The sequence below is a fragment of the Daldinia caldariorum genome, assembly GCF_022478825.1.
Source record: "Daldinia caldariorum strain CBS 122874 unplaced genomic scaffold F4812scaffold_23, whole genome shotgun sequence".
Lineage (NCBI taxonomy): Eukaryota > Fungi > Ascomycota > Sordariomycetes > Xylariales > Hypoxylaceae > Daldinia > Daldinia caldariorum.
In genome coordinates, this window is record NW_025953059.1 from 135746 (window position 1) to 162079 (window position 26334).

Sequence of the window (26334 nt, forward strand, 5' to 3'; positions counted from 1 at the left end):
TACCATCATCATCATCATCATCATCATCACGCGATGCGGTCTTGCTTCACTCTCGTGGCACGGCAAAATCTTATGAGACCTGACCTGCTTGCCACACTGACAAACAAACAATATATTCAACTATCACTCTGAAACTATTCGCGTCTTATCATTCACAACCCCTATCTATTATCATGATCGGACGACTAGCCCTAAGGAAAAAAAAAAGCTTATTCGCCATTGTGAGGCATGGCATGACCCGGAACCAGCTCTAATACATGTACTATGCTTCACGTGTGCCGGTGACACTGATTCCATGATGTTCTTGCGAAAACCAAAGAGGCTAGGACATTCAGAAAAGTGTATAGAAAGACATAATACGCCTCGTAGCTTTTAGCTCGATACAAACTTTATTATTGGTAGCTTTGAAGATACTATCCCTCGAACAGATACTACCAACCAACAACCACAACAACCCACTCACTCATAATCATCACCCTTTAACCCCCTTCCCAGTCCCAGTAGCCCCAGTTCCAATTCCAGCCCCAGCCCCAGCCCCAGCAGTAACTCCCGCCTCACCATCTTTCCCAGCGCCACCGCCGCTCTTACTCGACTGCGCGGTCCCCGGCACCGGCGGGCCCTTGGGTTTGCGGCGCACGGGCTGATAAACATCGTTAAAATTCATCGCGACGCCGAGGAAGCGGAGGTCGACGTCGGCCTGGTACGCGAGGTCGCCGAGGAGGATCTGGAGCTTCGCTCGGAAGCGGTCACCGAGGTGGCGCAGGCGCTCCCTGAGCGCGGGGAACTCGCTATGCGGACCCCCCGGGACGGAGGAGGCCGGGTCTTCGGGCGGAGGGGGAGGAGTTGTGTGTCGGAGATCCGCCTCCTGGCGCTGGGTGAAGTCCGACACGGACCACGAGTACAAGCCGTCGACGCACTCGCGGTACGCGAGCATCGTGCGCAGGAGCTCCCCCAGCTGGATCATGTAGCTGTTGTCGTCTTCTTCGACGGGCGCTGCGCCTGCGGCGCCCGCCGCGGAGGTAGATGCGGACGTGGACGTGCCGGCGTTTGAGCCGGCGAAGCGGCGGCGGCGGGCACCCAGAAGACCCTTATGAGTGATAGAGTTGAGGTAATTCGAATGGGCGGTAATGACGTCGTCGAGGGTAGCATCCTCCTTGTGTAGTTTTTCCTGGAGCTCTGTCCAAGAACTTTCGATGACTTCAAACAGGATGTAGTATTGGAGCTGGCCGACAAAGTGGACCATCTCGGCGAGAAAACCCCGAGTGGTTTTCCAGGCCTGGCGGACCGCGGGGTGGTCTGTCTGCAGGACGCCGCGAGAGCCTGTGGTGACTTTTCGCCAGGTAGATGAGAGTGCGAATTCGACGCGCTTGATGCGCCATAGGAAGTTGAACACCTTGAGATACTGACGGTTGCCCCAGTCGGACACGACCACATCGACAGGTGCGTCGATTTTATACTCCAGCGTGAAGCAGTCCCAGCCGATATCACCGTGAGAGAGCTGCAGCATACGTGCATCGAGGCGGCGTAAAACCTCTTGGGAGTCATACTGCGCATTGGACCCGCGAATGGCATGCTCTAACTGAGCTGTCAGGGTGTGCCTATACTGAGCGCCTGCTGGGCGGTCGAGGTTCGCAGCGAGAGACTCCATTAGGAGGGAGATGAAGTCGCCCTGCCCTAAGAGGATATAGTCCTTGAGTGCTTGGAGGTGCTCAAAGAGGTGGAATTTGTTCGTCATAAGATGCAGTAGTCGACGCATTGTAGTTTTATATGCTTCATCAACCCATGTTTCCAAAGTGGCCGTGTCACCGTAGCGTAACTCCCTAGAGGACTCCTTAGAGTACGACTCGACCCACTGCGCATCGCCGCAGCTATTATGGATGAAGTTGAGAGATTTACCGATGAGAAAGACCTTCTCAGCGAACTCGTTTGTGATGATAGAAGGGACCATATCTGCCGCTAATATGTATTTATCTTCCCAAACGTTAATAGATCCCGACTTGCCCTTAGGCATAGCTTCTACCGACTGCTCCTGCACGAAGAACTCGAGATATGGGTCTGAGAGCTCTCCGTTGTATATCCATTGCCTTAATATGTCATAGAAAGGACGAGTAATAGGCATTAGGAGACGCTCAGCGAAGGCGCCTACTATAGGATCACCATGCGACGAGGATAATGAATGAATTAAAGTGATGAGTTGGCCACCTTTCTTGCTTTTAGACTCTTCGGCAATCATACTCATGAGTCGTAGACCCATGGTGGCTTCGCGAGTCCATACGACGCAACGTTTTAAGGTCACACCGGCCTTGCCAATGCCATTTCGTGGCGCATTTTCGTCAATAGTAGACAATGCACGCCGAATTTGACCTTCCAACGTCGCGACGAGCGTTAGATACGAGCGTAACTCATCGCTGATAGCGGCACGGAGACTTTGACCCAAAAGGCCCTTCGCGGGCGTCTTGACGAATTCCTCGAGAGTGCGGTAGAGTAAAGATGGTTCGGCGAGTGTATGAAGAAGTCCGATTAGGGGTGGCGGAAGGGTAGCAGGTAACTTCAGGGAATCATCTTTCCCAAACGGGAGAGTAGTTGAGGAAAGGCCTTGGAGGGTGTAGGGGATATCTCGTAAGAGAGCCGGCTCTGAAGGGTCGATATCGAAATAATTATCAGCCAGCAGCTTAGATTTTATAGCAACTTCTCTCTTGGCAGGGCTTGGAGTCTCCTCTCTGGCAGCTCTGGCGCGTCTGTATTCACCGGCAGTCGAGGGTCGCTGAGAGTCGCTATCGTGGGACTTCATATCTTTTGGATTCTTAAGTACGTCTCGAAGCTCGGTGGGATGGTACTCGTCCGAGCTTTGCTCCCGCCTATACACTTCGGAACTTTCTTGGTTGGAAGGACCACCTAGGGCTGCCTCTTCTCTTTCCTCTCGTTTCCTCCGCTTGGCCTGCTCCTGCTGAAATTCGGCAAAGGCGACGGGATCTGGTTCTGTCGGATCGGGCGAGTCGGCCAATTGATACAGGAGGTAGAGCATAGCCCATTTTTGGGTCAGGACAGGCAGCGCCAGCAACCTCGAGTAAAGATTGGAGTAGCGAAGGGCCTGGCTCGGGTTCGTTTGAACCAACCTTCTTCTGATAAGTTCGGATGCATGATTCTGGTCGGCTAAGGGAGGTGGTCGTGGTCTGGGAAAGAAATAATGTTAATGTTAATGATTTAAAGTGACTGACTACCTGTTATTTATTCTTATACTGGTACTGGACAACAACTAGTAGATAGGTTAGGTTAGGTAGTTATGGGCGGCTTCTTACTGATTTAGTTGCTGTTTAATCTCGTCAAAATATAAATCATGTCTTTCCTGTGCATCTTCATCGCTCAATCGTGGATCGTCTGGTATAAGTTGGGCAATTAAGCGGTTGATGCTAAGATCAACACGCTTTGTTCTGTCCTGATTTGACCCGGACATTGTGTCATTTTGAAGTATTTGAAGTATAGTTCGAGAGATATAGGTAAGGTAACTTATAAAATGTAACTAGCGGGTAGCGAGTATTAGGTAAATTCGGAATGTTTTTATTTTTTTAAGACGATGTATTGTAGAATATATGTACCTCTACGTATACATAGTATACATAATCATCTGAAATATTTAACAAATCCACGCGACGCGAAGGGGACGAAATGAACTCTAATAAGTACGTCAACTAGGGCTGAGCTGCTACAGTACATTACCTACCTACCTACCTGTAGTAGATCTGGTGGAGGGGCTCAGGCTAGAAGAGACCCAGGTGCTGAAAGCTTGTGTGTCCTGGTAACACACATGCAGCTAAGGTAACAACTAGCATAGGCGCTAATGCTTACCAATGGTTTAATCAAGTTCTAGGTAGGCATTGTATTGTACTTTTTGGGCGTGTAAGCTTAAAATCTCTCCCCCCAAGCGGGAAATCCACCGTAGGCTAGGCCCCCCAGAACCCCAATCAAAAGTTAGCAACCGCTTCAACGCTGCTTTCCAATTTAGACGACATCCCAAACCTCCCGCTTAATGGCTACCAAAAAAGGCGGCTCATTTTTCATCAAATACTAACGTATCCTATACCTCTTTTCATCATTTTAAAATTGGTTATCGGATCGCATTAACCTACTGCACTCGATGAACGGGTTTTAAACCCTTTTTCGGGCTGCGCTGTGCTCATAGCTCACTCGCGACATCCCGCGCATAACCCGCCCAACATCGCGCTTTGTCGTATCACCAACTATCGACATTTCCGAATTGGGCCGTCAAAATCGATAATTTTGTTAATCACCGCCTTACCCGCACGGCACAACGGGCACAACACGATACGACACGATACGACAAAAAAAAACACAACTCCGATAACCCCGACTTCCCCCCGACCCTCCAATATCTCCAATATCTCTAATATCAACATGCCCGACATAGATCCTGCGGCTCTAAGCCGCCCATCTGTTAGCCTTTCCACCCCGACTCTTAAATCGATAACGGTTTCTGCGCCCTCTGCCCAGAAAGTGACCAAAACTAGTCAAATCATCCCCGCTCGCATCGATCTCGAACCTCTTTATACTGCCCTTAAATCGGCAATTGGCAATGAACAATGGAATATCTACAAAGAATCCACCACCCAGTTTATAATAGGTCAGTCTTTGTTAAGCTTGTCTCTTCTCTTGCAATAAAACTTACCCATATTATAGGACGCTTGAACCAGGCAGAATACTCCGAACGTATCGATCCCATACTATCCAATGGCGACAAGACTCACCTTCACAACCAGCTTCTTGCTGCTATATACGGAAACCTTACAAGGGAAATGCCAGATCAAGGAGTTGCGCCTTGGGTTTCTGCGAATGACAAACCCGCTACCAATGTCGGCGCTAAGCCCGTGACCGGCGATGCTGCCGAACGAAAACTAAAAGGAGAAGTCATGCAACTTCCGAGTCGCGATCGAAGACGCATCAAGGAACTTGCCCAGAATGACGTGAGTGGAAATTCGTTACGATGCGCTACAGATTTACGACGACTAATAAGCTTCTACATAGTTTGACCCATTCGAACCGCTGGCAGCTGTGTTTTCGGAACACCACCGAAGTAGAATGGCTCGTGTGCCAGACATTCCTCAAAGTGCCAATGCTAATGATTTGAACAAGATGAGTAAGTCGCCTCTTCCCAAATGATACAGACCGGCCTCCTTTTTTTTTTTTTTTTTTTTTTTTTTTTTTTTTGTTGCTTCTTTTGTACTCATCACAAATACAGACTGGGACCTCGAAATTCGCAAGCGATTCGCGCAACCCTTAGCCGTAGAATCAGGCGAGTTTCCGGACGTAACATCGGTTGAATCGAGGATGTTACCGATCTGCTACGAACACGGACTCGTTAATGGACATGCAGCCGATGCTGCCCAATTCATGACCGTTGCCAGCGAAACTTTCATGAAAGAATTTCTCTCAACGGTGTTCAGCAGAACGAGGAGTAATGGGCCTGGTGATTCTGGGAGTGCTGGCTTTGGTTCTGGGGCCAACTGGATTCAAACCCACAAGTATCGCCGCCAATTAAGGCGAGAAGAGGAAGCCTTTTCTAGGGGAGAGCTGTCTAGAGATAAGAGCGGACTTCTACCCATCGAGGCGAAAGCTGCTAGTGAGCGGCGCCCCATCAGCATGGCCGATTTGCGGCTTGCTCTTGACATCGGTGATTGTGGCATAAGCTCGTTCCCTATCATCAGAAAAGCAGTCCTGCACACTTATAGGGATGGCGAGCTCGAGAATTATAACAACTACACCTGGCTCCACGGCCAGAAACCAAGGGATCACGAAGACTCAAGCGTTAATGGTGCTGGTCAACATGGTCCTGTGAATGGCGGTGCCGACCCGGAAGCAATGGACGTAGACGAAGAGCCGATGCCATGGAAGGGTGCAAGCGTCGAAGATACGTCAATGCTGGACAATGTTTTGGATTCATGCCTCGCAGTCCCTTAGGAAGGAGAGGAGGCCGCCGAAACATCGTCGGCACAAAAGCACTAAAGTGCCGTTGGTTCTTTGTGTGTTCCGTGTGCATTGCGGGAAACACCTCATAGTAGTTGGTCTTATATACGGCGGCAAAAACAGCTTGCCTGCTTTCTTGGGGCCGGCATATTGAAGTCATTTGAAGTCATCCACCCCTTTAGGAAAAGGGGATTTGCATCAGCATAGGGGTTGGGGGCGTTGGTCTTATGTTGCATTTTTGCTTTGGCATGTGTACGAACATTGAAAAACGAGGGCAAGCAGCCGTGGTCGGCTTTGGCGTTACTCTCTGGTGGATATGTACTCTATTGCAGCGATACCCCCTACGCTACGCTATGGAATAGTGTTCGAGTTCTTGTAAGGCCATTTCGCACGATGGATAAAAGGAAATCCCAAGAGGGTCTAATTGGAGGCAATAGTGTGGTCTGTAATAGTATATATCTGTGCGATTGGCCCAAGGTTTAGGAACTTCGTGGAAAATAAATCCATTAATCTGAATATGCGTAATGACGTACCTATGCAATAGTTGAGGCTCTGCGTCATCTCGAGGTTTGAGTAGCCCCACAATATGCTCGGATTGCTGCATATATAAATCGCGAAGCTCGACGCGAAAGACGCGTCTCATTAAAGCGCGTACAGGGGGGAAAAGCTCCAGTATGAAATCAATTAAACCCATTGATAAACCCTCCAGCCCCCACTTACAACTTTCCAACCTTAGAAACAAACACAAGTTACATGTTAAACTTGCCATTATATTTCTAATCCTCCATACAATGTTTTCTTGAGGTCATTTTACTATCAATTGCAATTTTATTGTTAAGCATTGATATTTCAAATGGCATCTACTCGGTCACCGTCGCCGGCCGAAGGCGTATCCGCACCTACATCACCACTATTATCACCTCGGTCTAAGATTAAGGCCCTTTTAGCCACCGTGAATGATGCAGACTCAGATGACGATTCTAGCCCTGCGATAAATACAAATATCTTATCAAAATCCATTGATAAGAGTATTATCGCGAATACAGAATCGCACTCCATTCAAGATGAAGATGAAGAGGAAGATAGTGATGCTGAAGAAGAGATCGTTCGCCCTAGAGGACGTCTTGCCGCGCGGATGAGAGCGATGGATATAGATACGACAAATGATACCACACCAAAGACCTCAATTGAGCCTGCACAACCACATACCACCTCAACAAATAATAATAAGAATAAAGAGTCGGTAAACGCCGATAATGACGACGACGACCACGATGATGTTACTATTTTGCCGCGTAGACGGCTAGCTAGGCCCATTCGAAGCTCTACTCCAGAAGTCGCTTCAAATACCGACATACCGCCTTCGCCCGGTCTCTTTGTCACGCCGGCCCCTGAGACGCCGAGGGTACCCCGTCAGTCTGGAACTGGAGCTGAATCAGATACGGATGATGAGTTGCCGGCGAACTTGGGGGAAAATGAACGCTTCCTAGCCCTAGTAGCTAGGAAACGACAAGAGAGGCTGGCTAGGGAAGCGGAAGAGGAGCGCAAGCGCAAAGAGCGTGCAGAGCGTATCGGCCAGCAAATGCCTACTGAATCCGATGTCGACGATGACGTATCTGATGTCACAGATGATGACGGTGGTCGTAAACTCACCCAGGAAGTTTCTCGTCCTTCTCGCAAAGCCAGCAAGAAGGCCTTGGAAGAGATGAACCGCGAAACGCAACGACTAAGCCGCAGTTTACAACTTGCTCACGAAGCAAAGACGAAGAAAAAGATCACGAAAGCGTCTCTATTCGAACGCTTCAACTTTAGGACCGAGGCAGTAACTGCTGAGTCTAAACCGACTAGCTCAAGTAGACCAACAACGCCTGGCTCAGTGCAGCAGACGGATATTGATATGGCAGATGCTGGAACTCCCCCCAGCTCTCCACCTCTTGCTCCGAAGACTACGGAAACCCATGTCGCTACACCTACAGCCCCAAATACTTATATAGATCCAGATGATGTATTCAGAAATGATGGCGAGTTGCCTAGCTTAGAAGTCGCTTTGGCACAAAGCCAAAAAGACAAGGGCAAAGGTAAAGCCGTCGACATATCGGATAAACCCGCCGAGACGAAGGGAACCGGGACAGGTAAACCGAAGCGTCAAATCCGAGTTAAGCTACCTCCGATGCAAGCAAATCTTGTTACGATAGAATCCGATGATGAGTTGGAGATCACCAAGTCGAAGAAGGGAAGGATAGATGCAATATTCGATAAGCTTCCCGAAAAGAAGACACAGGAATCCAAATCTATAGATGTGTTACGCCGCTTAGCCCATCTCTCCTCCCCACCGAGAGAAACGTCAAGAGGCCGCAAGACCAAACCCTCAATGACCCCTGCTGAACTCCAAATGACCCTACAGCAGCGCGCAAGAGCTCAGGCGAAGTTGGAACGCGAACGACGTCTTGAGTACCTCAAATCCAAGGGCATTACCGTGCAAACAGAGGAAGAGCGGCAACGGGAAAGGGAACAGGTCGAAGACATTGTTGCCCGGGCTCGACAAGAGGCTGAGGAAATTATGCAGAGAGAACGTGAAGATGCGAAGAAGGCACGTAAAGAAGGGAAGAAGAATGGTGAAAGCGATCCTCTAGCTTGGGATGACAGTGATGATGATAGTTTTGAAGATACTGGAGACGAGGACCCCGCCGAGATTGAGCTTTCCGGGTCAGAGGAGGAAAACGAGGTGGATGACGATGATAATGAAGATGAAGATGAGCATGCGAAGAATCTCATGTTCGAGGATGAAGCGGAGGAAGATGACGACTCTGAAGAGGAAGAGCACACGCCAAAGGCCACCGCGAGTGTAGCTTCTGATGACGAGGCCGACGTCGAGCTCCCACCTGCAAAATTCCGCCGGTCCAAGAAGCACGTTACCGTCGTCTCCGATGATGAGGACGACGTCGAGGCCACTCCAAAATCCAAGGCTCACCCCAGGTCTCCATCAGCCACCAACTCCTCTCCTAAGATCCCTACATCCGTCCTCCGCTCAGCTAGGAAGACATTTATTCCCGGACTCCCCGTTCCCGCAGCTGGGCCCGCAGGCATGGGACTTACCCAGATATTTGCTGGTACTATGGATGATAGTCAAGTAGGACCTGCCAGCGGATCCCCGCAAAAGTTTATGCCTAGTCTCGATAACTTCCCCGACTCTCAGTTTTCCGCCACAGCAGGTCAGTCTCAGTCTCAAGATAACATGGTTCTCGACAGTCAAAAGTTGCAGAAGATGGATACGCAACCACTGGAAACGCAAACGCAAGGTGTTCAGTTGCATTTTTCTCAGTCGCAATTGCATGGCTTCGATACTTTAATGCAAATAGACGGAACGCAAGCGTCAGATCTCATCGAACCAACCCAGGATGCGGGCTTCCAGGACTTTTCCCCACTCAAGCAGCGGTTTGTCGACGCTCCAGGGTCCACAGTTGATACCGTATTATTAGGTGGAACCCCTGATTATGATAAAATTGAAGAGTCTCCTTTAGTCCGAAGAACGGGCAGGCTTAGACAACGAGGCGAAAGTATAGCCTCGATTTCCACTCTGACATCTGCGACAAATATCCCTGCGAGTCCCAGCGCCGGCCCTAGCACCTTACCTCGAGATGCCGAGGCGGACGCGAATGCATTTAGACTAATGCAGAAGGCAGCTAGGAGGAAGAAGCGCATGCAAGAGAAGTTTGACAAGAAGAAGAGTAAGGCTAGTGAAATGATTGAGGAGCAAGCCGAAGAATCCGAAGATGAGTATGCCGGGCTCGGTGGAGCCGACGGCGAAGACTCTAGCGAAGAAGACGATGAGCTCGTCAAGGAAATGATAGATGATGCTGTCGCTAACAACAACGCTGACGTTGCTAAGTTGGCTAGCTTCTTCGCGTAAGTAATATCTTTCAATATCTAATGACATAAATGCTAATGACACTACAGTGATAGAGAACGAGCAGCCGACGCGGCTCAGGTCGACAAGCTATTCCGTGACATAACAACCGGAATGCTACGCAAGCGACGCCGTGGTGGTGATAATAATGACTTCGATCTGTCTGACTCTGACGATGGGGGGGAAGCCCGACGTCGTATGAAGCGGCGACAGTTTGCTAAGATGCAGAAGGCTCTGTTTGCGGATGAGCGTATCGAAAAGATCGCCGAAAATCCACGCAACGCCGCGTTCCTTAAGAGCATAGAGGACAGAAATAGCGACGATGAATGGGATTTCGGTGAGAACTTTGCGGATGGAGGTCCTGAGAGCGCGGACAGCGATAGCCAAAGTCAGAACCAGGGACAGGATAAATCAGCAGCAGAGCGATCGATCCCGAACAGTCAACCTACGAACGGAGATCGCAAGCGCACACACGCAGACGACCACGTAGCACGCCCGCCTCCAAACGCACGACGCACTAGAGGAGGTGTTCGCCCTTCGTCAATCACCGATGTCCGCAGGGAATTATCCGACTTGCTTGACGAACCCAATGGTTCTTCTATGTCGGTCATCCCCGCAACAGAAATAGGATCTGACGGTGAAGACGAAGAGCGACCAACCACTTCTTCATCTAATAAAGAGAACCGACAGTCAGAAGTGACAGTGGTTGACCGAATTAAGCTCAAGCGGGATTCCTCTTCCGTATCCACAGGTAGCAACGGTGGAGCGGGCTCGTCACGTCTCGCATTCGCAGCTCCATCGGCATCAGGTAGCAGTGGCTTGTTCAAAGTGCCAGCACTACTGAGGCGAGCAACAACAAACTCGCTCATGTCGAATTCTTCAACCAGTACAACAAGCAGCAGTAGCGCCCCTACAGCTGCGGGTAGCCTAGCGGGAGGAGACGACGGCAAACTTCTGAAGAAGACGGCGGGCAAGCGCTCGGGCATCAACTACTTCGCGCGAGAGAATGAGCGCCGGGCCGCAGTGGCGGAGGCGGAGAAAAGGCGCGAGGCGAAGAAGTGGAAGGGAGCTGAGGGGAGGAGTAAAGTTGTTGGTGGCTTATTCGGTGGCGGGAAGTTTGAGTAGAAAGAACTGTTTTTTTTTTTTTTTTTTTTACATTCAGAGGGCGTTGCATAAGGGATACCTCACGAAGATAGGTTGGTTGCATGGCGTTGGCGTCTAGGGTCGCTCATCAGGTATATATGTAAGCGCGACGGAATTGAGATATAATGATACGTACGTGATTTCGTACACTACCCAAATTAGGAGGTTAGGCTTATAGCATTTGTGAGACAATTATATTCAATTGATTATTGTATTGATAAGGATGCCGTGCTTTCTTGTTTGATATCAGACCTTTGATTATCCTCGACTGGAGATTCCTTTGAAATGGCTTAATGTTTAGTATACCATCTAGAAATTACACCAACCTTGTAGGCCAGACAGGCCGGAGCCAGGAAAAAGGGGTAAAACAGTTGCCTTATGTAAGCATAATCAGTATTGCCGAAGTTTAACCTTCAACGTCATTATAGCGATTATAAGTCTTTACTGCCCATTGTCACGGTTGCGGTTGCGGTTATAGCAACTCTCACGTTTTACATAAAACACCACCATGTGAAGTGTAGCAATAATAATCATCCATGAATTACTAAACTTCGCAACCTCTTATCAATGATGGAAAGCCTACAGTCTGAAAACCTAGAGTCCACTTATTCGTATAGGTAGAGGGGCGACGCTGCGCCGACCTAGCATCAGCAAGCATGTCTCGGGAGCTCATTAACTGATTGTTTATCTAAAACACTATGGCACCGCCACCAGCTGTAAGTTTCAAACGAAGTTAACGATCATCATTCATGGTACGTACCTCCTATTAACCGATCACGCTAGACCCCCACGCCACGTCGGTTTTTGGTGCCAAGGAGGTCACAGCCTAGGAATGAGACTCCTCAGGCATATCAGAGCGGTGGCGGACACCAATTTCAGGCTACCCCACGCTTCTCTCTCTATTCAACGCCTAGGGGTCCGGGGGTTCGAGGGGAAAACTCATCGCTTCGTCCGCCTTCTAGCATTGCCACTCCCGCTCCCGCTTCCGCTTCCGGTAAGACCGGAGCCGGGACTTACTATCGGCCCACTCCGCGCACCACGGATCCTATTAACGATGCCATCGACAGTTCTCCGCCATCCCTAGACGAGCAACAGCAATCGGGAGAAGGGGGCGGCAATAATTATCACGACCCCATTGAGGCTTTCGATGTAGACACGGACGTAGACGCTGTGCTAGAGTCCTCGCCAGTGCGAGAACCCAACAACATATATGACGAAAGCAGCGACGGCGGAGGGGACATAAAAATCCGTTCTCCTAAACGCCGGCGCATATCCATATCCTCCGCCTTGAGTAGTAATACCCACGACTCTCCACAGCGCGAGGATGGTTACGATAGTGATACCAATGATAATTACCACGACCATGACAATGACAATGGTAATGGTAATAGTAAAATTAAAATCGAAGATGAAGACGAAGACGAAGACACCATCATGCTCGACAACTTCGACCCGTCTTCCCCACTGTCCCACGACCTAACAACAGATCGCGGAGGAACCCCAGAGCCCACTCTCCCCAGACCTTCCACCTCGGCCCAGCAGCCCGTCTTCCACAAGGCGCCGCGCTTCAAACCCGTCGAGTCGCCGGAGGCCGGACCCTTCCGCGGCGACCCGCTACCCGACGCCTTCTCCCCGCACCGCCGCAGGGGCGCCAAGTACATACCGGGCGGCCTGGCGGATTCGGTGCGCGACTGGTTCGTCGACGTGTGGGCCGGCGCAACGACCGTCGGCGTCGGGGCGCGGCGCGACGGGGAAGGGGAAGGGGGGTGGATCGCGCGGATCTTGGTGGATGGGGTCCAAGGGTCGGCGGGTATGACGCTGGTTACCGGGCGGCGTGTTACGGGCGAGGAGGATGGGGGTTTAAATACAGCTGAGGAAAAGGATGGATGGGAAAGCGATGGGACTGGTAGGAACGCAAGGATCGTGCTGGCGGGTAGCCAGAAGGTGGTGGGTTTGGAAAAGGGGCTCGAGGTGCGTCCTGGCTCGGTGGTGGGTGTTGGGGGGCCGAGTTGGGAGGTCGTGGTCCCGGGACAGGGAAGATGGGGCGTGGTTTGCGAGTGGGCTGTTTTAAGGTAGAGTCGAGCTCTAATAAGGGATGGGAATGGAGTATACACCCTTATTGAGTACCTAGGTATTCGCCGTATTATTATTATTATATGATGTTTCCCCACGATAACATCGGCATATAAACCCTAGACATGGCTATTTGTAATGACAATACGCCGTCCTCTTGAACTAAAAAACAATAGGCAGTTTTTAGAAAGATTTCTGTGATGTTGATATTCAAAGACAGAAAAAGTGTACCATGACCCTGATATACACCATCTGTACAAATTTGCTATATCAAAACACCAGGCATAATTTTGATATAATCTAGTCGTGAAACTTAATGCCCGTTTCTATACAACACTGCCGTAGAATACCGGACATTATGTTGCGGTATGAAGTTATCGTGATCCAGTAAAGGATATTTATATATAAGTCATCATCGCAACCATGGAATTAACAAACTTCTCATCATCATCTTCATGATACCTATCACTATCACCACTACACTCAAATTTGCATCAATAATCAGAGATTCCATTATGTTCAACTTGAAGTTCCATCTGTCATCACTTACAGGCAAGATGACTCTCAGAATCCCCGAGCTTCCCTATTACGCCCCGGAGGAGGAACTGCCTTTTGAGCTTCCGGGCCCAGACGTCTTGGCTCAGCAGCCCGAATTCCAGAACCACCTCCAGGCCCACCGCGGTATTCGTATCAACGACCACTACGTGGTCAAGTTCGGGCTCGACGAGGCCATCAACACGCTCATCGTAGGCAAATATACGAACATCCGCATCCCGAAGCTGTACGCGGCCTACCCGTACCACCACGAGGGCGACAAGGTCTGGGTTCTGGTCACGGAGCCCGTCGGCGACCTCGCTGTGGACGAGGACTGGTTCCGGAACACCGAGCACCGCGACTCCGCGCTCATGCATTCCGTCAAGCGGCAGCTGCAAGAAGCCCGCCTGCAGCTCGGGGCCGTCCCGCACCCCGGCACGGGCTTCAACCTGTACGGCCACCTGCGCGCCTTCAAGAACCCGTTCCTGGACCTGAAGCTGTTCAGCACCGCGGAGCAGGCGCGGGACTGGCAGTTCGGCACCATGGCGCCCAAGTACCGCGTCGAAGGCGACGGCGACGCCGTGGAGCACTACGCGAAGAGGTGGGAAGCCGCGCACTCGCGGTTCTGCACGGGGCTGGCCAGCGGCGACGAGGCCATCTTCACGCACTTCAACCTGAGCCCGTCGACGGTCAAGGTGCGTGCGGACGGGCGCATCGTCGTCACGGGGTGGGAGCACGCCGGGTTCTTCCCGCCCGAGTTCGAGTACGTGACCGCCTACCGGGCCGGGGAGCTCGGCTCGGGCTGGACCAACGACGTCGCGGTCTGCTTGTCTGGCCAGGGCGCGTACCGCGAGGCGCTCGAGCTGGTGGAGAAGACCGCCCAGGACTACGAGGAGGCGATGCGGTCGCCGTGGACTTCGAGTGGGCCCCTAGGTAGGTAGGTAAGGTTAGGTAGTATTGGTATTGTATGATTCGGTGCCATACTAACTAGCTACCTACCGTATGAACTGAGCAAATATTTTTTTTTTAAAAAAAAAAGGAAAAAGGAAAAGAGAAAAAGCACAAGGTGAGATAGAAACTAAATATTAATAAATTTCTTGCCTACAAACATGAAAGACTATTGTATAATTTTGCAGTATATCAGGATCATAGATGAGACATGTAGGACAAAGGACACATTCTGTACCTTATGCTACTCTATTCCCAAGAGATGTATAGGAGGTACCTATAGTGTAGTAAGAACTCCCCGGTGAACAACTAATTTGTTTCTATGATCTGTCTAACAACGCAGCTTCCTTTTCATTAACCCCTTTCCCCCTTTTTTCCCAACTACTTGTGGAAGGTGCAAAAGGCACATGCAGGAGGGTTACATGCAGGTAGGTAAGTGTACGGTACTAGATACATAATATAAAAACAACCTTAAACCACACACGCCATTTATCCATTTATTTTATTATTTTATCTGGGCCTTATAGAAATCTAGGCACCTTTGGTCCTCCTAGGATCTAAATAGTCTTCCCCTCTTCATACATCCACCCAACTAATCTTTGAACAAGCTATAAAAATAATTAATACCATTTAAGTTTTTTTTTTTTTTTTTTTTTTTTTTTTTTTTTTTTTTTGAGATCTGAAGTCATTTCCACTGCAAATAAATCAAAATGAATATGGGAACTGATGTCATTCCACCTAATCGACGATTGGATATAAGCACCGCAACCAATTCATGCCGCCCCCCCTGTCAGCTGAACGTGCCTAAAACAATGCAATACTTACCTATATATAGGTGCATATTTCTCAGATTTGTAAAGCATTGGGTACCTACGGCCTACAATCGTTGAGGACGAAAAGAAATGGATCCTCTCAGCGCATTTTCTCTCGCCGCAGGAGTTGTTCAATTCACCGACTTCGCGGGTAGGCTGTTGAGTGATACCGTCCAGGTCTACAAATCTGCGACAGGTCAATCATCGACAACTGTAAAGTTTTCCAAAATTGCTTCAGATCTACGGTATTACGTAGATCATATTCAAGACAAGGCAGACAACCTACGCTCAACTACCAAGAACGATACGAATGTCCGCATCTCGGAAATTTGTAACGAGTGTAGAGAGGTCTGCACACAACTCGAAAAAGCCCTCGAGAAATTAAGAGCTACGGGTCAGACCAGGCTGGAGATTGCTCAGTCTAGCCTCAAGGTTGTGCTAAAAGGACTATGGACGAAGGACGAAGTCGATGCCTTGGTCTGCTAACTTTCGAATATCCGGGAGAAAATAAAAGACACCGTCTTAATTGGGATGTGGATTGATGCACAACAGGGCTGGGCTGATGTTCAACAGTTCGTCGGGCAGCAAAATGAGATGCTCGGGAGGCTCAGCCTTGTTGACACAACAACAAAAACAGGCTTTAGACAGGGACTTATTGATGTCACCAACAGTAATGATATGGCAATTCCAAATGCTAGCACGCAACATACCATCGCCTGGACCAAGCTTTGGTTACCGCGTCCGGGCTACCAAGCAGATGTCTCTCCAGGCAAGGATGACTTGAATTTATACGAGAGCATACGCGATAGCCTCATATTTGCGGCTTTATCCCATCGAGAAAAAGCCATACCTCTGGCATATAAAGAGACCTTTCGATGGGTATTTAAGGATCCAAGAGTGGACAGACAGGGAAGAGTCATGTGGTCTGATTTTCCAGCTTGGCTTCAGGGTGATTCCAATTTTATATATTGGGTTACTGGCAAACCTGGTTCGGGGAAGTCAACGCACCTTGAAGTTTGGGCCGGCAATCGAAAGCTTCTGCTAGGGGGGTTCTACTTCTGGAACGCTGGAACGCTGGAGCAGAAGTCACACTTGGGGCTTCTAAAAACCCTCCTCCTTGAATGCCTGTCAGAAATGCCTGAACTTGTTCCTTGCGTCACCCCCAGAAGGTGGACTTTCCGAAAAATATTCAACAATCCCCATGAGTCTATCGACCCACCTTGGTCTATAGCCGAATTGCAGGAGGCCTTTCATGCTCTCGCAACTGAAGCCGGGGAATCATGCGTGGTAGCCTTGTTTATGGATGGGCTGGACGAATTTTCTGGGGGTCACAAGGAGCTTCTCGATTTCATTAGTACCATTCATGAGCATGGAAGGGGATGGGTCAAGATTTGCGTCAGTAGCCGGCCTTGGCCCGTGTTCGAAGACTCCTTCAAGAACAATCCTAAACTTAGGCTTGAAGACTTGACGAAGCAGGACATCGAATATTACATACGAAGTAACTTTGAGTCCCACGTTGGCTTTCAAGAACTCAAAGCAACATACGAGGCCGAAGCCGAACATTTGATTCACTCTATCTCCGAAAAGCCCATGGCGTGTTCTTGTGGATAACTATAGTAGTCCAGTCGCTTCTCGGAAAATTCAGGGATGGTAGCTCCATATCCGAGCTCCAGGTAATCATCGATGAATTACCCGAAAAGATCTCTGATTTGTATACAAAAATATTCTTGAGCATTCCCTCCGAGCATATACAAGATTGCTCTCGCTTCCTGCAGATGAGGGAGCACTGGTCCATTATTATGTATCAACCGCCCGGTGATTTCATCCTAAGTGCCCATGATCTTTGGTTGGCCGAACATGAAGACGCTTTCTCCGTGGATATGGATAAATTGACATATCAGCAGAAGGTGCATATAGCTACTTTAATGCGACGAAAAGTTGCTAGCCGAACCAAGGGTTTGCTTGAGGTCTCGAGCGAAGGCAAGGTTGATTATCTGCATCGCACAACGCACGACTGGGCAGTCGACAACTTCAGGGATATTACCGCAGAGGGACCTGAGGGCTTTGATGCCTATATAACGGGACTCGAGATCGAACTTGTAAAGCTTAATAAATCATACGAGGATTACATGGCATACGTTGTGCCTAGAGTCTCGAAGTGTATAGCTTTCGCCTCTCATTAACAGCTATGAACTAATCCGCCGGAGGCTATTTCGCGACTCGATGTGGACAACCGAGCCACCCGACGACGACGAAGACGAAGACGGTACTATAATCATAGACACCACGGGCTCTATAGCCTCATCACCTAATGCTGACGTTATATTAGCAGCTCAATTCTGTATTGTTGACTATGTACGCGAAAGGGTTGCGCTAGACCCCTCAATATTAAACAGCAAACACAATAGGCCATCAATACTAGAGAGTGCAATATTGACATTTCCGTGTTCGATAGGCATTCCAGGTCGTACATATGTTCTGCACACTGCGGGAATTAACAGGCCTATGGTTACCTTGGATAGGAAGATAGAACTCGTGACTTTTCTTCTCGATAACGGTGCCAATTTTGTTTTTGGCTCTAAGACCCAGTCTCAGCTAGGATATATCCAAGGGATACCCGTTATTAATCTCGGAAGTGTGCGAGTATTTACCTCCCACCCCTCTGATAGAGACACATATTGCGGAGCCATTGAGACGCTTCTAGGGAATACGAAGTACTCTTCTCAGAGACACTATGTATTGAGACGCGGCAAAGTCAAGAAGAGGTTGGAATACAGTGTTTACGAGAAGGTCAAACAGTTGTTGAAGATTCATGACTGATGTGAGATGGTTGGGCACCTAAGGGACCTAAAGTACCTACCTAGGTAGCTAGAGGTACTACTCTCTTCATGCTGCCTGTGTAGGGATTTAGATATGTTACGAATTTATTTAGGTACGATACCATATGACTCTCTACTTAAAGCATGTCAGATTGATATAAATATATGAAATTAAGTTATTTAATAGGATAGGACTGGAAATGTTAAATGCTATTAAGCTATTTATGAAATCGGGATATTCAGTATCTGAATCTAGGTGCGTGGGCATAAGAAAGGGCTAGAGAAAAGACATGGGATCAAATAGAATATTGCTCTACCTAGCCTCCACCATACCACAATGGATCAGATATTCAAGAGTCGAAAAATATAGGAAAAAAAAAACATACAACACCAGGGATTCGCTGGTCGTCACCGACCCAACTACTAATCCGGCAGTATCCAGCTTGTCGAGGGGAGATCGGACGGGATCCCGAGTTTTCTAGATCTTATGGTCGTATGTGGGAATTTGCATATGGTATTCTAGTATATGTAGTACCCTTAGGAGGTAGTAACCTACATCATCTCCACTGCCCATTATTCAGATCTAACCCACATAACTCATATACCTAGAGGCTAGTCGTCGTAACAGCCCCACGCAGATAAATTCTCAGATCAGTTAGATACCGATGTAAATGTACTAATGCTATTGCGGACTCCCCTCCCCTTTAGAAACCGATCAATCATAGCCCGGGCAATGAGAAATTTAAACAATAGTCCAGCCAATCTCGTGGAAGTGCAATGTTAATCTGTCCGCCCATCTATGATGCATTGTTCGTGGAGTTTTACATGCAAGATTTGCGCGCAGGCAAGGTGACAGCAAAAGAGACAGGCGATGTATCCGTACTCCGCGCCGGAAAAAAAAAAAAGAAAAAAGAATGCTGGGTCGTAATAAACCAGAAAAGCACCTTCACCGTTTGTATTTCTGTATACTCGTTAGTATAAAGGGGGGCTTGGAGACAAATAGGTTTCCTAGACTTACCTCCTCTACCCTCCTCCTATTCTGAGGGTCTAATGCATTTGTAGCTCCCATAAGAGTCTGTCCGATCGCCTTGCTTGAACCGATAAGGGGTCTAAAAACGATTGTCGGTGCCCGCCTAAGGATGGCTTTGGCCGCTCCTTGAGCGCTCTGACTCTCCATGATCTCCGCGGGGACCGCTATAATGGCGTCCCTTGTCATGTTAAGATCACGCCTTAGACTCGCATATGCACCCCTAATTCCTTGGATAACCCCTGTTGGCTGATCGGCATAGAGGCTGATCTGTTTGGGCTCTTCCGCGTCTGCTTCTTCTTCATCCCATCCTGCGACTTGGTGATGTTGTGGCTGCTTGACTAGCATACCTTCTGCACCTTGTAGAGCATACTGTGTGCCGACGGCCAGCTTCGCTCCGAGTTTGACGATCTCTGTACCTGTTGTCCTGGCAAATGCCACGGCACCTTTACTTATACTGCGGACTATCCTGCCATCTTTCTTGTATTCCCTGATTGGAACCTCGATCAGATTCCTGAACCCGCTTCCCACATTGACTAAAGAGCGAACAGGCGCAAGACCGGCAAGCACACCAGGGAGCTGATTCCTTTTTACATCAGGCATCCATACATCATTTAGCGTCTTTCCGAGTCTATCGAACCCTAAGGTTCCGTATATGATGGTACGCCTTAAGACCATCCGCGATTGATCTAGGACTAGGAAATTCATGAACTCGGTCGTGTGACCCGACCGCAAGCCCGCGTAATCGACACGCTTCGGTTTGAAGTCCAGATTCACGGGTATAGAGTTTATCTCGGCTCTCTGCACAAAGGGAATATCGCTGGGCGAGGCGTGGATTGGAGTTGAATCGTCCTTAAACTCGAAGAACCTTGTGATGAAGTCTAAAGCATCCTGATCGACGTGGAGGCGAAGTGGCAGGACCGTGACTTTCAGAACAATCTCAGATGCTGCCAAGTCTTCAAGTGGTTTCACATTTAATATTTCCAGGTGGACCATACTCGTACCCATCTCCCGCTCTCCGGCATCTTGATCGTATGTTGCGAACTTCTTCCAGGTCGATGTTGGAACGAGGTCAAAAACATCAAGATCCCGGATCCGAACGTCGATTGAACTCTGAGTCTCGCCAGAACCGGGGGGGAACGTGACTAAATCTATATTGATACCCTTTAATTCAAAGGTGATCTTATGCCGTTTACTGCGGTTGAGCTTTAGCTTCCTCTTGTTTCGATAAGAATTGCCTTGTCGGCTAGGTGTAGCTGTCATTGCTGTCGTGGCTATTGACTCGGTTTCGGTGGTAGCGTCGTTTAGTTCTTGGTTAATAGCATGTGTGAGCTCCCGAGGATCTCGATTTGCAGGAATACCTATGTATATCGAGTTGAACAAAAAGTCTCCGATCTCAGTTTCTTCTTCGATCACTTCCATATCGGTACTCGCACGAGCGCGATCGTGACGCGACTGCCGCTCAACTGCCGTGGACTCGATCTTGTGCACAACCTTTGAGATGACTTCGCGGGTGCGGTTCCAATCATAACCATCAAAGAGGTTCCATATAAGATGGACATCACGTACACGGACACAGAGAGGGCTACGACGAACCTTTTGATTATTGGCTGCATCGTATGCGTTTTTTGTCGAACTCCAGCGGTGAGTGTTATCTTCTATCACGGATCCCGAGCCAAAATAGTTCTCATCAATGGCCAGATCATCGTCATCATCAATCATACCTGGCTGGCTGCTGAAATTTGTGAGTAGAACACCGTCTGTTGTATCTTGCGTTCTCGTCCCATCCGAGATCATAGAACCTGTCGCCTCGAAGAGTTTGGCCTCAACTGAAGACTCGTCGTAAAAGCGAGAGTCGACAGCCAAAGGACTTGACTGGCCAGAATCTCCAATGCCAAAATCACTATCAGTCTCATCCAGGTTCTGAGCCAGTCCAAAATCTTTATCGAAGTCGTAGTCACCCTCAGCCCTACCAAATGCGTCGGCAGATATAGAAGCAAGTAAATCCTCGACAGGTACAACTTTTGTTCTGTATTTTATCTCCTTACTTGGAGGCGTCGGAGGAGTAAGTGCATTAGCAAGAGCAATCAGAGTCTGAGTCGAGTCGGCGCATGTCTCCAGGACAAGAAGATCATCCCGTATTTCGACGTCAACCCACTTGCTTCCATCTTTCTGGTTCGCACCAACCAGAATTGCGATCTTTGCTGACGAGATATAACAAATATCAACATACCCTTGCTGGCACAACTCCACCACTTGCGGAGAAGGGGTGTTTGAGCTGCGTCGTCTGGCAGTCGATGCAGAATCTTTAGATTCCAGTATTGACACGTCATCGATAAGAAGAATGGATGCCTTATTCAGATGGCCCAGAGCTTTTGCATCATCCCCGTTAGACAATGCGATTTCAAAGTGAGCATCGGTTAACACAATGGTCATCTTTGACTTAAGCCCAAGTGGATTCAAGCCTAGTAAACAGTCTCTGAAGATGAAGTCTACTTTTGTTGGCTTTCCATCTTTACCCTTGGTCTCGTCTGGAACTGGCAAGCGGTTTTGTGGCTTTCCCGTGATAGCTGCGTGTGCATGTTCGCCTAAATTTGCTACCGAAGCTGCCAGGCTTGCCTCGAAATCTTGTGGAGTAGTATCTTCGGCGAGACCGAGGATATCCATAATGGTTGGTACACGATACTCGATATTGATATTACGCATCCTGACTTTGACAACCGGCTCCATCTCGTCCCCGATCACCCTCATAGTCAAGACAGGTCCGCGGCCTCCTTTATCGAAAGACGACGTGCTTGTACCGACTAATTCTTCAATGTGGTTCCGGACGATTGAAAGAGAGCCTACCCCGAGAGCAACCAAAGAAGGAATGGTGATATGGCCGATTTCCGCGTCCTTTAGAGACGCTTGTATAGAGCCGAATTTTCTATCAATATCCACTGTCACATCCAGGCTACGGATTAGAGCTAGGGTAAGTATGCCTGGTCGGTCATCTTCGGGTAAGTACTTAGCAACAGTGGAGAGTCGTGCAACCTCTTCACCTAACGTAGACAATACTTCGAGTTGCTGGATTTTACCAACATTGACTTTAATGCCATCCACATTGACGCGTAATACAGCGCCCTTCCGCCTTTGCCGAAGTAGAGTGTCCACCATGATTTCGTCGTCGTTCTGATCGAATTTATACTTAGATGGTATGATAAGCTCTAAGAGTCTTTCCAGGTCATTGTCTTTTGGTGTCATGAGATACTCGAGGCGAGTATTCGTAATCACAGCATTGATTGGAGGGTCACCCATAGAACGTCTCACGTATGGGCCTGCGAGGTGTATCTTGGAAATGCCGATACCGATCCCTTCTTCCCGACTGACCAACTTTACGGCAGTCGTATCTAGGGACACGCTACACTCCTTGCCGATGACATCTAAACGAAAACCGCCTAACCTCATGTTCATTTTATTCTCGGAGCTTGCAGATACGTCGTCTGGACGTATAGGTGCGTCAAACCTTACCCCACGAGCTTTCGATGGCGATTTTACAGGAACACGGGGAGGTGGAGGAGAACTTGAAGTCATCGAAGAACTCATGTTCAAAAAACCGCTCAAGCCCCCGAACCAACTAAATGTCTCGTCTAGTCGTTGAAGATCTAATTTAACATAAAGCGGTAGGGTAGTTACCTCGCACTTTGTTGTCGTAGGCCATTGGCTGAATTGAACAGATATATCGGCACCGGTAGGAGGGAATGCATCATTCATGGAAGCCCGCATTTGTATGCGTTGATCAAACGAGATGATGTCGTCGTTCCTATATCCGAGCTTAAACTTACCTACATTTACTGATGTTTTCGTGGGGGTAGATGAACCTGAAAGATCCACGTTCAAGTTCTCGATAGCCACGGTAAGAAGAGCATCAGCGTTGAACGAAGCGGGATTGGGGTTGAACAACCGATCAGGTGTGTCTGTGATCCCGACCAGATTCTCTAGAAAACGTATAGTGATATTTTCAGTAACGATTTTTATGTCGGGTGTGAGCGACGCGTTGCTCTTATTTTCAGCTTGGCCTTTTTGCTTAGAAGGCGGAGTTGGAGGCTGTTCTTTTAAAGCCGAAAGGATCCGCGATACTACAACCGACAACAAGAACCCCGTCGAAAGGTCGGAGTGTATGTCTAGGGAAGATATTATCACCTCAAGTGTTATGTCAATAGGTGTTTTGGGGGGCTGTGCACCAATGGTCGAGGCTATTGACGCAGTCGGCTGATGATCGCCTGAATAGATGGAGAAAGCTCCTGGGAAATTTGGAGAAACAGATCGGCCTAAGTGCTGTCGAGATGCTCGGGCGGTCGGTTCTTCACCAGCAAATGCTACCTGTACATGTTGATGATTTGAAGGAATGTAAAGCGAGATAGTGTCCAATGAAACAAGTTCTTTGACTGATCTTGGTCCTTTTGGTGTTGCGATTTCTGCCGAAGCATCTTCCCCCCCTGGGTTGGAGTGCGGGTCGTCATATGACTGTTTTGCCCCTCGAAGGTTACCGACGAAAGGGTTGGGGTCAGTCTCGGAGTCTATTAATGGGCCTTTACTTGGTGTGGAATGGTGATTAGTGGTGGGAGACTGTTGAGATGTGGCGATCGTGGGTTCTCGAGAATGCGGAGGAGGCGAGTCTTCTGCACTTGAGGCATCTGAATCCCAGCCGCCGGGCATAGTTTGAACAGGCTTGTCCGCTTGGGAAGACGAAGCCTGAGAGAAGGCGCTCATATACATGCTCTCGGCTTCCTCGTGGCTGAATAAATGGGATCGGGTCAGATCTTCGCTGAAGGAAGCTGTCTCATCGCTTTCAACTGATAAATTAGGCCGGTCTTCAGTGCTTCCCGACGACTCGACAGAATCCTGACCCCATCGTCCTCGATGCTCTAAGGCCGGTTCGGACTGAACGATGCGTGCTGAAGAAGACCAACGCTCTGGCGGTGCATCTATAGACGATCGTACAGAATGCATGGAAGATGCCGACTTTAGTTCATCCTCTTGTAGAATTTGAGGTGCAAGAGCTCGGGGCGTTGATGGCGTAGATATTGAGTCTTCGTCGTGCCCATCGTTTGATTCACTGAAGTCATATGGTATATTAAAAGCGTCTTCAGTATCCATTGCCTGATCACGATGCTCATTTTCTCCGAGGTCGTTGGGGTTAGATAGTAATTCTGGCATAGCCATCGACTTCGACATAGATTCCCGAGAAACACTCTGCTGTTGAGTCACAGCCGGCGAATCAGCTTCGAGAGAGGAAGGTATTGACGGCGATCGTGCCAGGGTCGAAAAGACGTTCGCTTCGGAGATCAAGCTTGCTCGAATCTTATTTAAACCTACGTATCGCTTCCCTTCCTTATAGGCAATTTTAGATTTCCCCTCTTTGATGCTCTCATCTGCTGTTTTTGTGACCCCCTCCACATTTACTTCATCGACCGCTAATTGGAAAGTAACCAATTCGGGGACGGATGAATTGGGTTCGGGTGGAACTTCGACGTCCAGATGAAAAGTGACGCCTTTGATAGAGACTTCTAGCCGGTCAAGTATACCTTGCAGAAAATCGGCGAGGAATGTGGGAAGGGAAAGGGGTTGACCAGTTCCCAGGGGGTAATCATCTTCGCTTCCATCCTCGCTACTTAAAGTGGAAGCACCAAGGTCCTGGGTTTCGGCTTCGAGCGCAGCTTGAAGTGCTGCCTTATCTTTCGAAGGCTGCGTCTCCAAGAAGGACTGAGCTAAGTCGATGGGATGCGGAACGGGATCTCCCTCATCTGATGTAGGACCCTGTTGCGTACGTGCGGGGCCTTTCGGTACTCTCCTAGAGTTATCGTCTCGGGAAGTGAGGCTCAACTTTATCTCGACGCCATCGACTTCGACGGTTATAGGATTCGCATATATAGCAGAGGGTATGGTGATTCGGAGTAATAAGACTTTGGCTTTTTGGATTTCAAACGACGGCGGAAGCTGTAGTAACTGTTCTAATTTCTATATTCCGAAGTGTTAGCTCTATATACCAGATCACTTAAGGATGATACTATGTGGGAAATTATGACGTGCCTGGAGTTTAATCCCGACATTTTGCAATGTGAAGACGTTGTTCTTCCCCATAGCAAGATCTAAGTTGTCCATGTCCAAGGCGTCGGTATCAAGATAATCCAGCTTCGATAGGGTATACCGTAGCAGCCGCTTGGGCATGTTAGAGCTCCAGAAGGAGTTGAAGAAGGCCATACTGATAGACTTGACAGGCTTGGCAGGCCTGAGGACGTCGAAACTACGAAAACCGATCTAATACTAGAAAATGAGGCCGACGAGGCCTTCACCGACGCGTAGATCGCGTGTGGGGGGGCTGAGATAGAGTATCACGATATCCCACGACTTGGGATGCGGGGTGGTAGTTCATCGTTGGCGGCACTGACGGCGTGGTTGAATAACCATTAGGCAAGGAGATGTTAAGATACTAGGATGAAGATATTGTATATGCTGAGATAACGATGACTCCGGAGAAGCACGCCCCGACTACGACGCAGACGAAGGTTAAAAAGATATGCTAACGAGGTATGACTGTTGTTAATGCTGGGGTTGGGTCTGGGTTGTAGAGAAGTGAATGGGGAAGGGGGAGGGCGCTGTCGGGATGTATACGGGTAAGCAGTACAGTACTGGTGTATTTCTTACGGGGTAGTATCACCTATCAGTACCTACCTCCTAGGTAGCTCACTTATTAAGGGTACCTAGGCTCACTTTAAGTTTCTCTTCTAGGCTGGCTGGCTGGCTAGAGGTAGGTAGGATGAGGTGCAGTGCGTCGCAGAGTGTGTCATTTGATCCGTTTTATTCAGGAATGCCTATCAATTAGCACTATCGATTACGACGATAACAACACTAATGCGCTAAATCAACGGCGTATCAACGGTCCCCCTGACATCCCCTAGTAGCCTTAGTTAGCTGCAATGTGACTTACTAGCATGCTATCTACTGGATGTGGGGGGTGCATTAGGCAGCTGACCACCCATCTTTAAACATGTATGAGTGTTGCTCTACGGATCCATACATGCGCATTGGATGCACCTAGTGAAATAAATT

The 26334-nt window shown here is 48.9% G+C and overlaps 7 protein-coding genes across 7 annotated transcripts; 5 read left to right on the forward strand and 2 right to left on the reverse strand.

Moving 5' to 3' along the window:
* Positions 1 to 129: 129 nt before the first annotated feature.
* Positions 130 to 3649, reverse strand: F4812DRAFT_444824 (Spc98 family-domain-containing protein; the record flags this gene model as incomplete). Its single annotated transcript, XM_047935531.1, has 2 exons — positions 3300 to 3649; positions 130 to 3173 (listed from the first exon to the last, which is right to left on the reverse strand). Coding segments are annotated over exons 1-2 (2849 nt in total), but the record flags the coding sequence as incomplete, so codon positions are not given.
* Positions 3650 to 3892: 243 nt separating this feature from the next.
* F4812DRAFT_444825 (transcriptional regulator of RNA polII, SAGA, subunit-domain-containing protein) lies at positions 3893 to 6495 on the forward strand. Its single transcript, XM_047935532.1, has 4 exons — positions 3893 to 4639; positions 4696 to 4979; positions 5041 to 5152; positions 5255 to 6495. Exons 1-4 carry the CDS (start codon positions 4414 to 4416, stop codon positions 5971 to 5973), a joined length of 1341 nt encoding a protein of 446 aa, XP_047786196.1. The 5' UTR covers positions 3893 to 4413; the 3' UTR covers positions 5974 to 6495.
* Positions 6496 to 6710: 215 nt separating this feature from the next.
* F4812DRAFT_444826 (MRC1-like domain-containing protein) lies at positions 6711 to 11241 on the forward strand. The gene is made up of 2 exons (XM_047935533.1): positions 6711 to 9885; positions 9937 to 11241. Exons 1-2 carry the CDS (start codon positions 6833 to 6835, stop codon positions 11009 to 11011), a joined length of 4128 nt encoding a protein of 1375 aa, XP_047786197.1. The 5' UTR covers positions 6711 to 6832; the 3' UTR covers positions 11012 to 11241.
* Positions 11242 to 11493: 252 nt separating this feature from the next.
* Positions 11494 to 13264, forward strand: F4812DRAFT_444828 (uncharacterized protein). The gene is made up of 2 exons (XM_047935534.1): positions 11494 to 11745; positions 11813 to 13264. Exons 1-2 carry the CDS (start codon positions 11728 to 11730, stop codon positions 13103 to 13105), a joined length of 1311 nt encoding a protein of 436 aa, XP_047786198.1. The 5' UTR covers positions 11494 to 11727; the 3' UTR covers positions 13106 to 13264.
* Positions 13265 to 13659: 395 nt separating this feature from the next.
* On the forward strand, positions 13660 to 14577 carry F4812DRAFT_468319 (uncharacterized protein; the record flags this gene model as incomplete). The annotated part of the gene is made up of 1 exon (XM_047938761.1): positions 13660 to 14577. The coding sequence occupies one exon, from the start codon at positions 13660 to 13662 to the stop codon at positions 14575 to 14577; it is 918 nt and encodes a 305-aa protein (XP_047786199.1).
* Positions 14578 to 15486: 909 nt separating this feature from the next.
* Positions 15487 to 18216, forward strand: F4812DRAFT_463213 (uncharacterized protein; the record flags this gene model as incomplete). The annotated part of the gene is made up of 4 exons (XM_047938173.1): positions 15487 to 15873; positions 15970 to 16991; positions 17042 to 17495; positions 17563 to 18216. 4 exons carry the CDS (start codon positions 15487 to 15489, stop codon positions 18214 to 18216), a joined length of 2517 nt encoding a protein of 838 aa, XP_047786200.1.
* Positions 18217 to 18608: 392 nt separating this feature from the next.
* On the reverse strand, positions 18609 to 26037 carry F4812DRAFT_444830 (uncharacterized protein). The gene is made up of 4 exons (XM_047935535.1): positions 25910 to 26037; positions 25315 to 25773; positions 19234 to 25242; positions 18609 to 19176 (listed from the first exon to the last, which is right to left on the reverse strand). Exons 2-4 carry the CDS (start codon positions 25483 to 25485, stop codon positions 19162 to 19164), a joined length of 6195 nt encoding a protein of 2064 aa, XP_047786201.1. The 5' UTR covers positions 25486 to 25773; positions 25910 to 26037; the 3' UTR covers positions 18609 to 19161.
* Between the last annotated feature and the right edge of the window lie 297 nt (positions 26038 to 26334).

Coding starts and splice junctions, on each gene's coding strand:
- F4812DRAFT_444830 (XM_047935535.1), bottom strand. CDS start 25,485: ATGGCCTTCTTCAACTCCTTCTGGAGCTCTAACATGCCCAAGCGGCTG. Junction 25,243..25,314: donor ATGTCGGGATTAAACTCCAG/GCACGTCATAAT, acceptor TTCGGAATATAG/AAATTAGAACAGTTACTACA.
- F4812DRAFT_444826 (XM_047935533.1), top strand. CDS start 6,833: ATGGCATCTACTCGGTCACCGTCGCCGGCCGAAGGCGTATCCGCACCT. Junction 9,886..9,936: donor AAGTTGGCTAGCTTCTTCGC/GTAAGTAATATC, acceptor ATGACACTACAG/TGATAGAGAACGAGCAGCCG.
- F4812DRAFT_444825 (XM_047935532.1), top strand. CDS start 4,414: ATGCCCGACATAGATCCTGCGGCTCTAAGCCGCCCATCTGTTAGCCTT. Junction 4,640..4,695: donor CACCACCCAGTTTATAATAG/GTCAGTCTTTGT, acceptor CCCATATTATAG/GACGCTTGAACCAGGCAGAA. Junction 5,153..5,254: donor TAATGATTTGAACAAGATGA/GTAAGTCGCCTC, acceptor TCACAAATACAG/ACTGGGACCTCGAAATTCGC.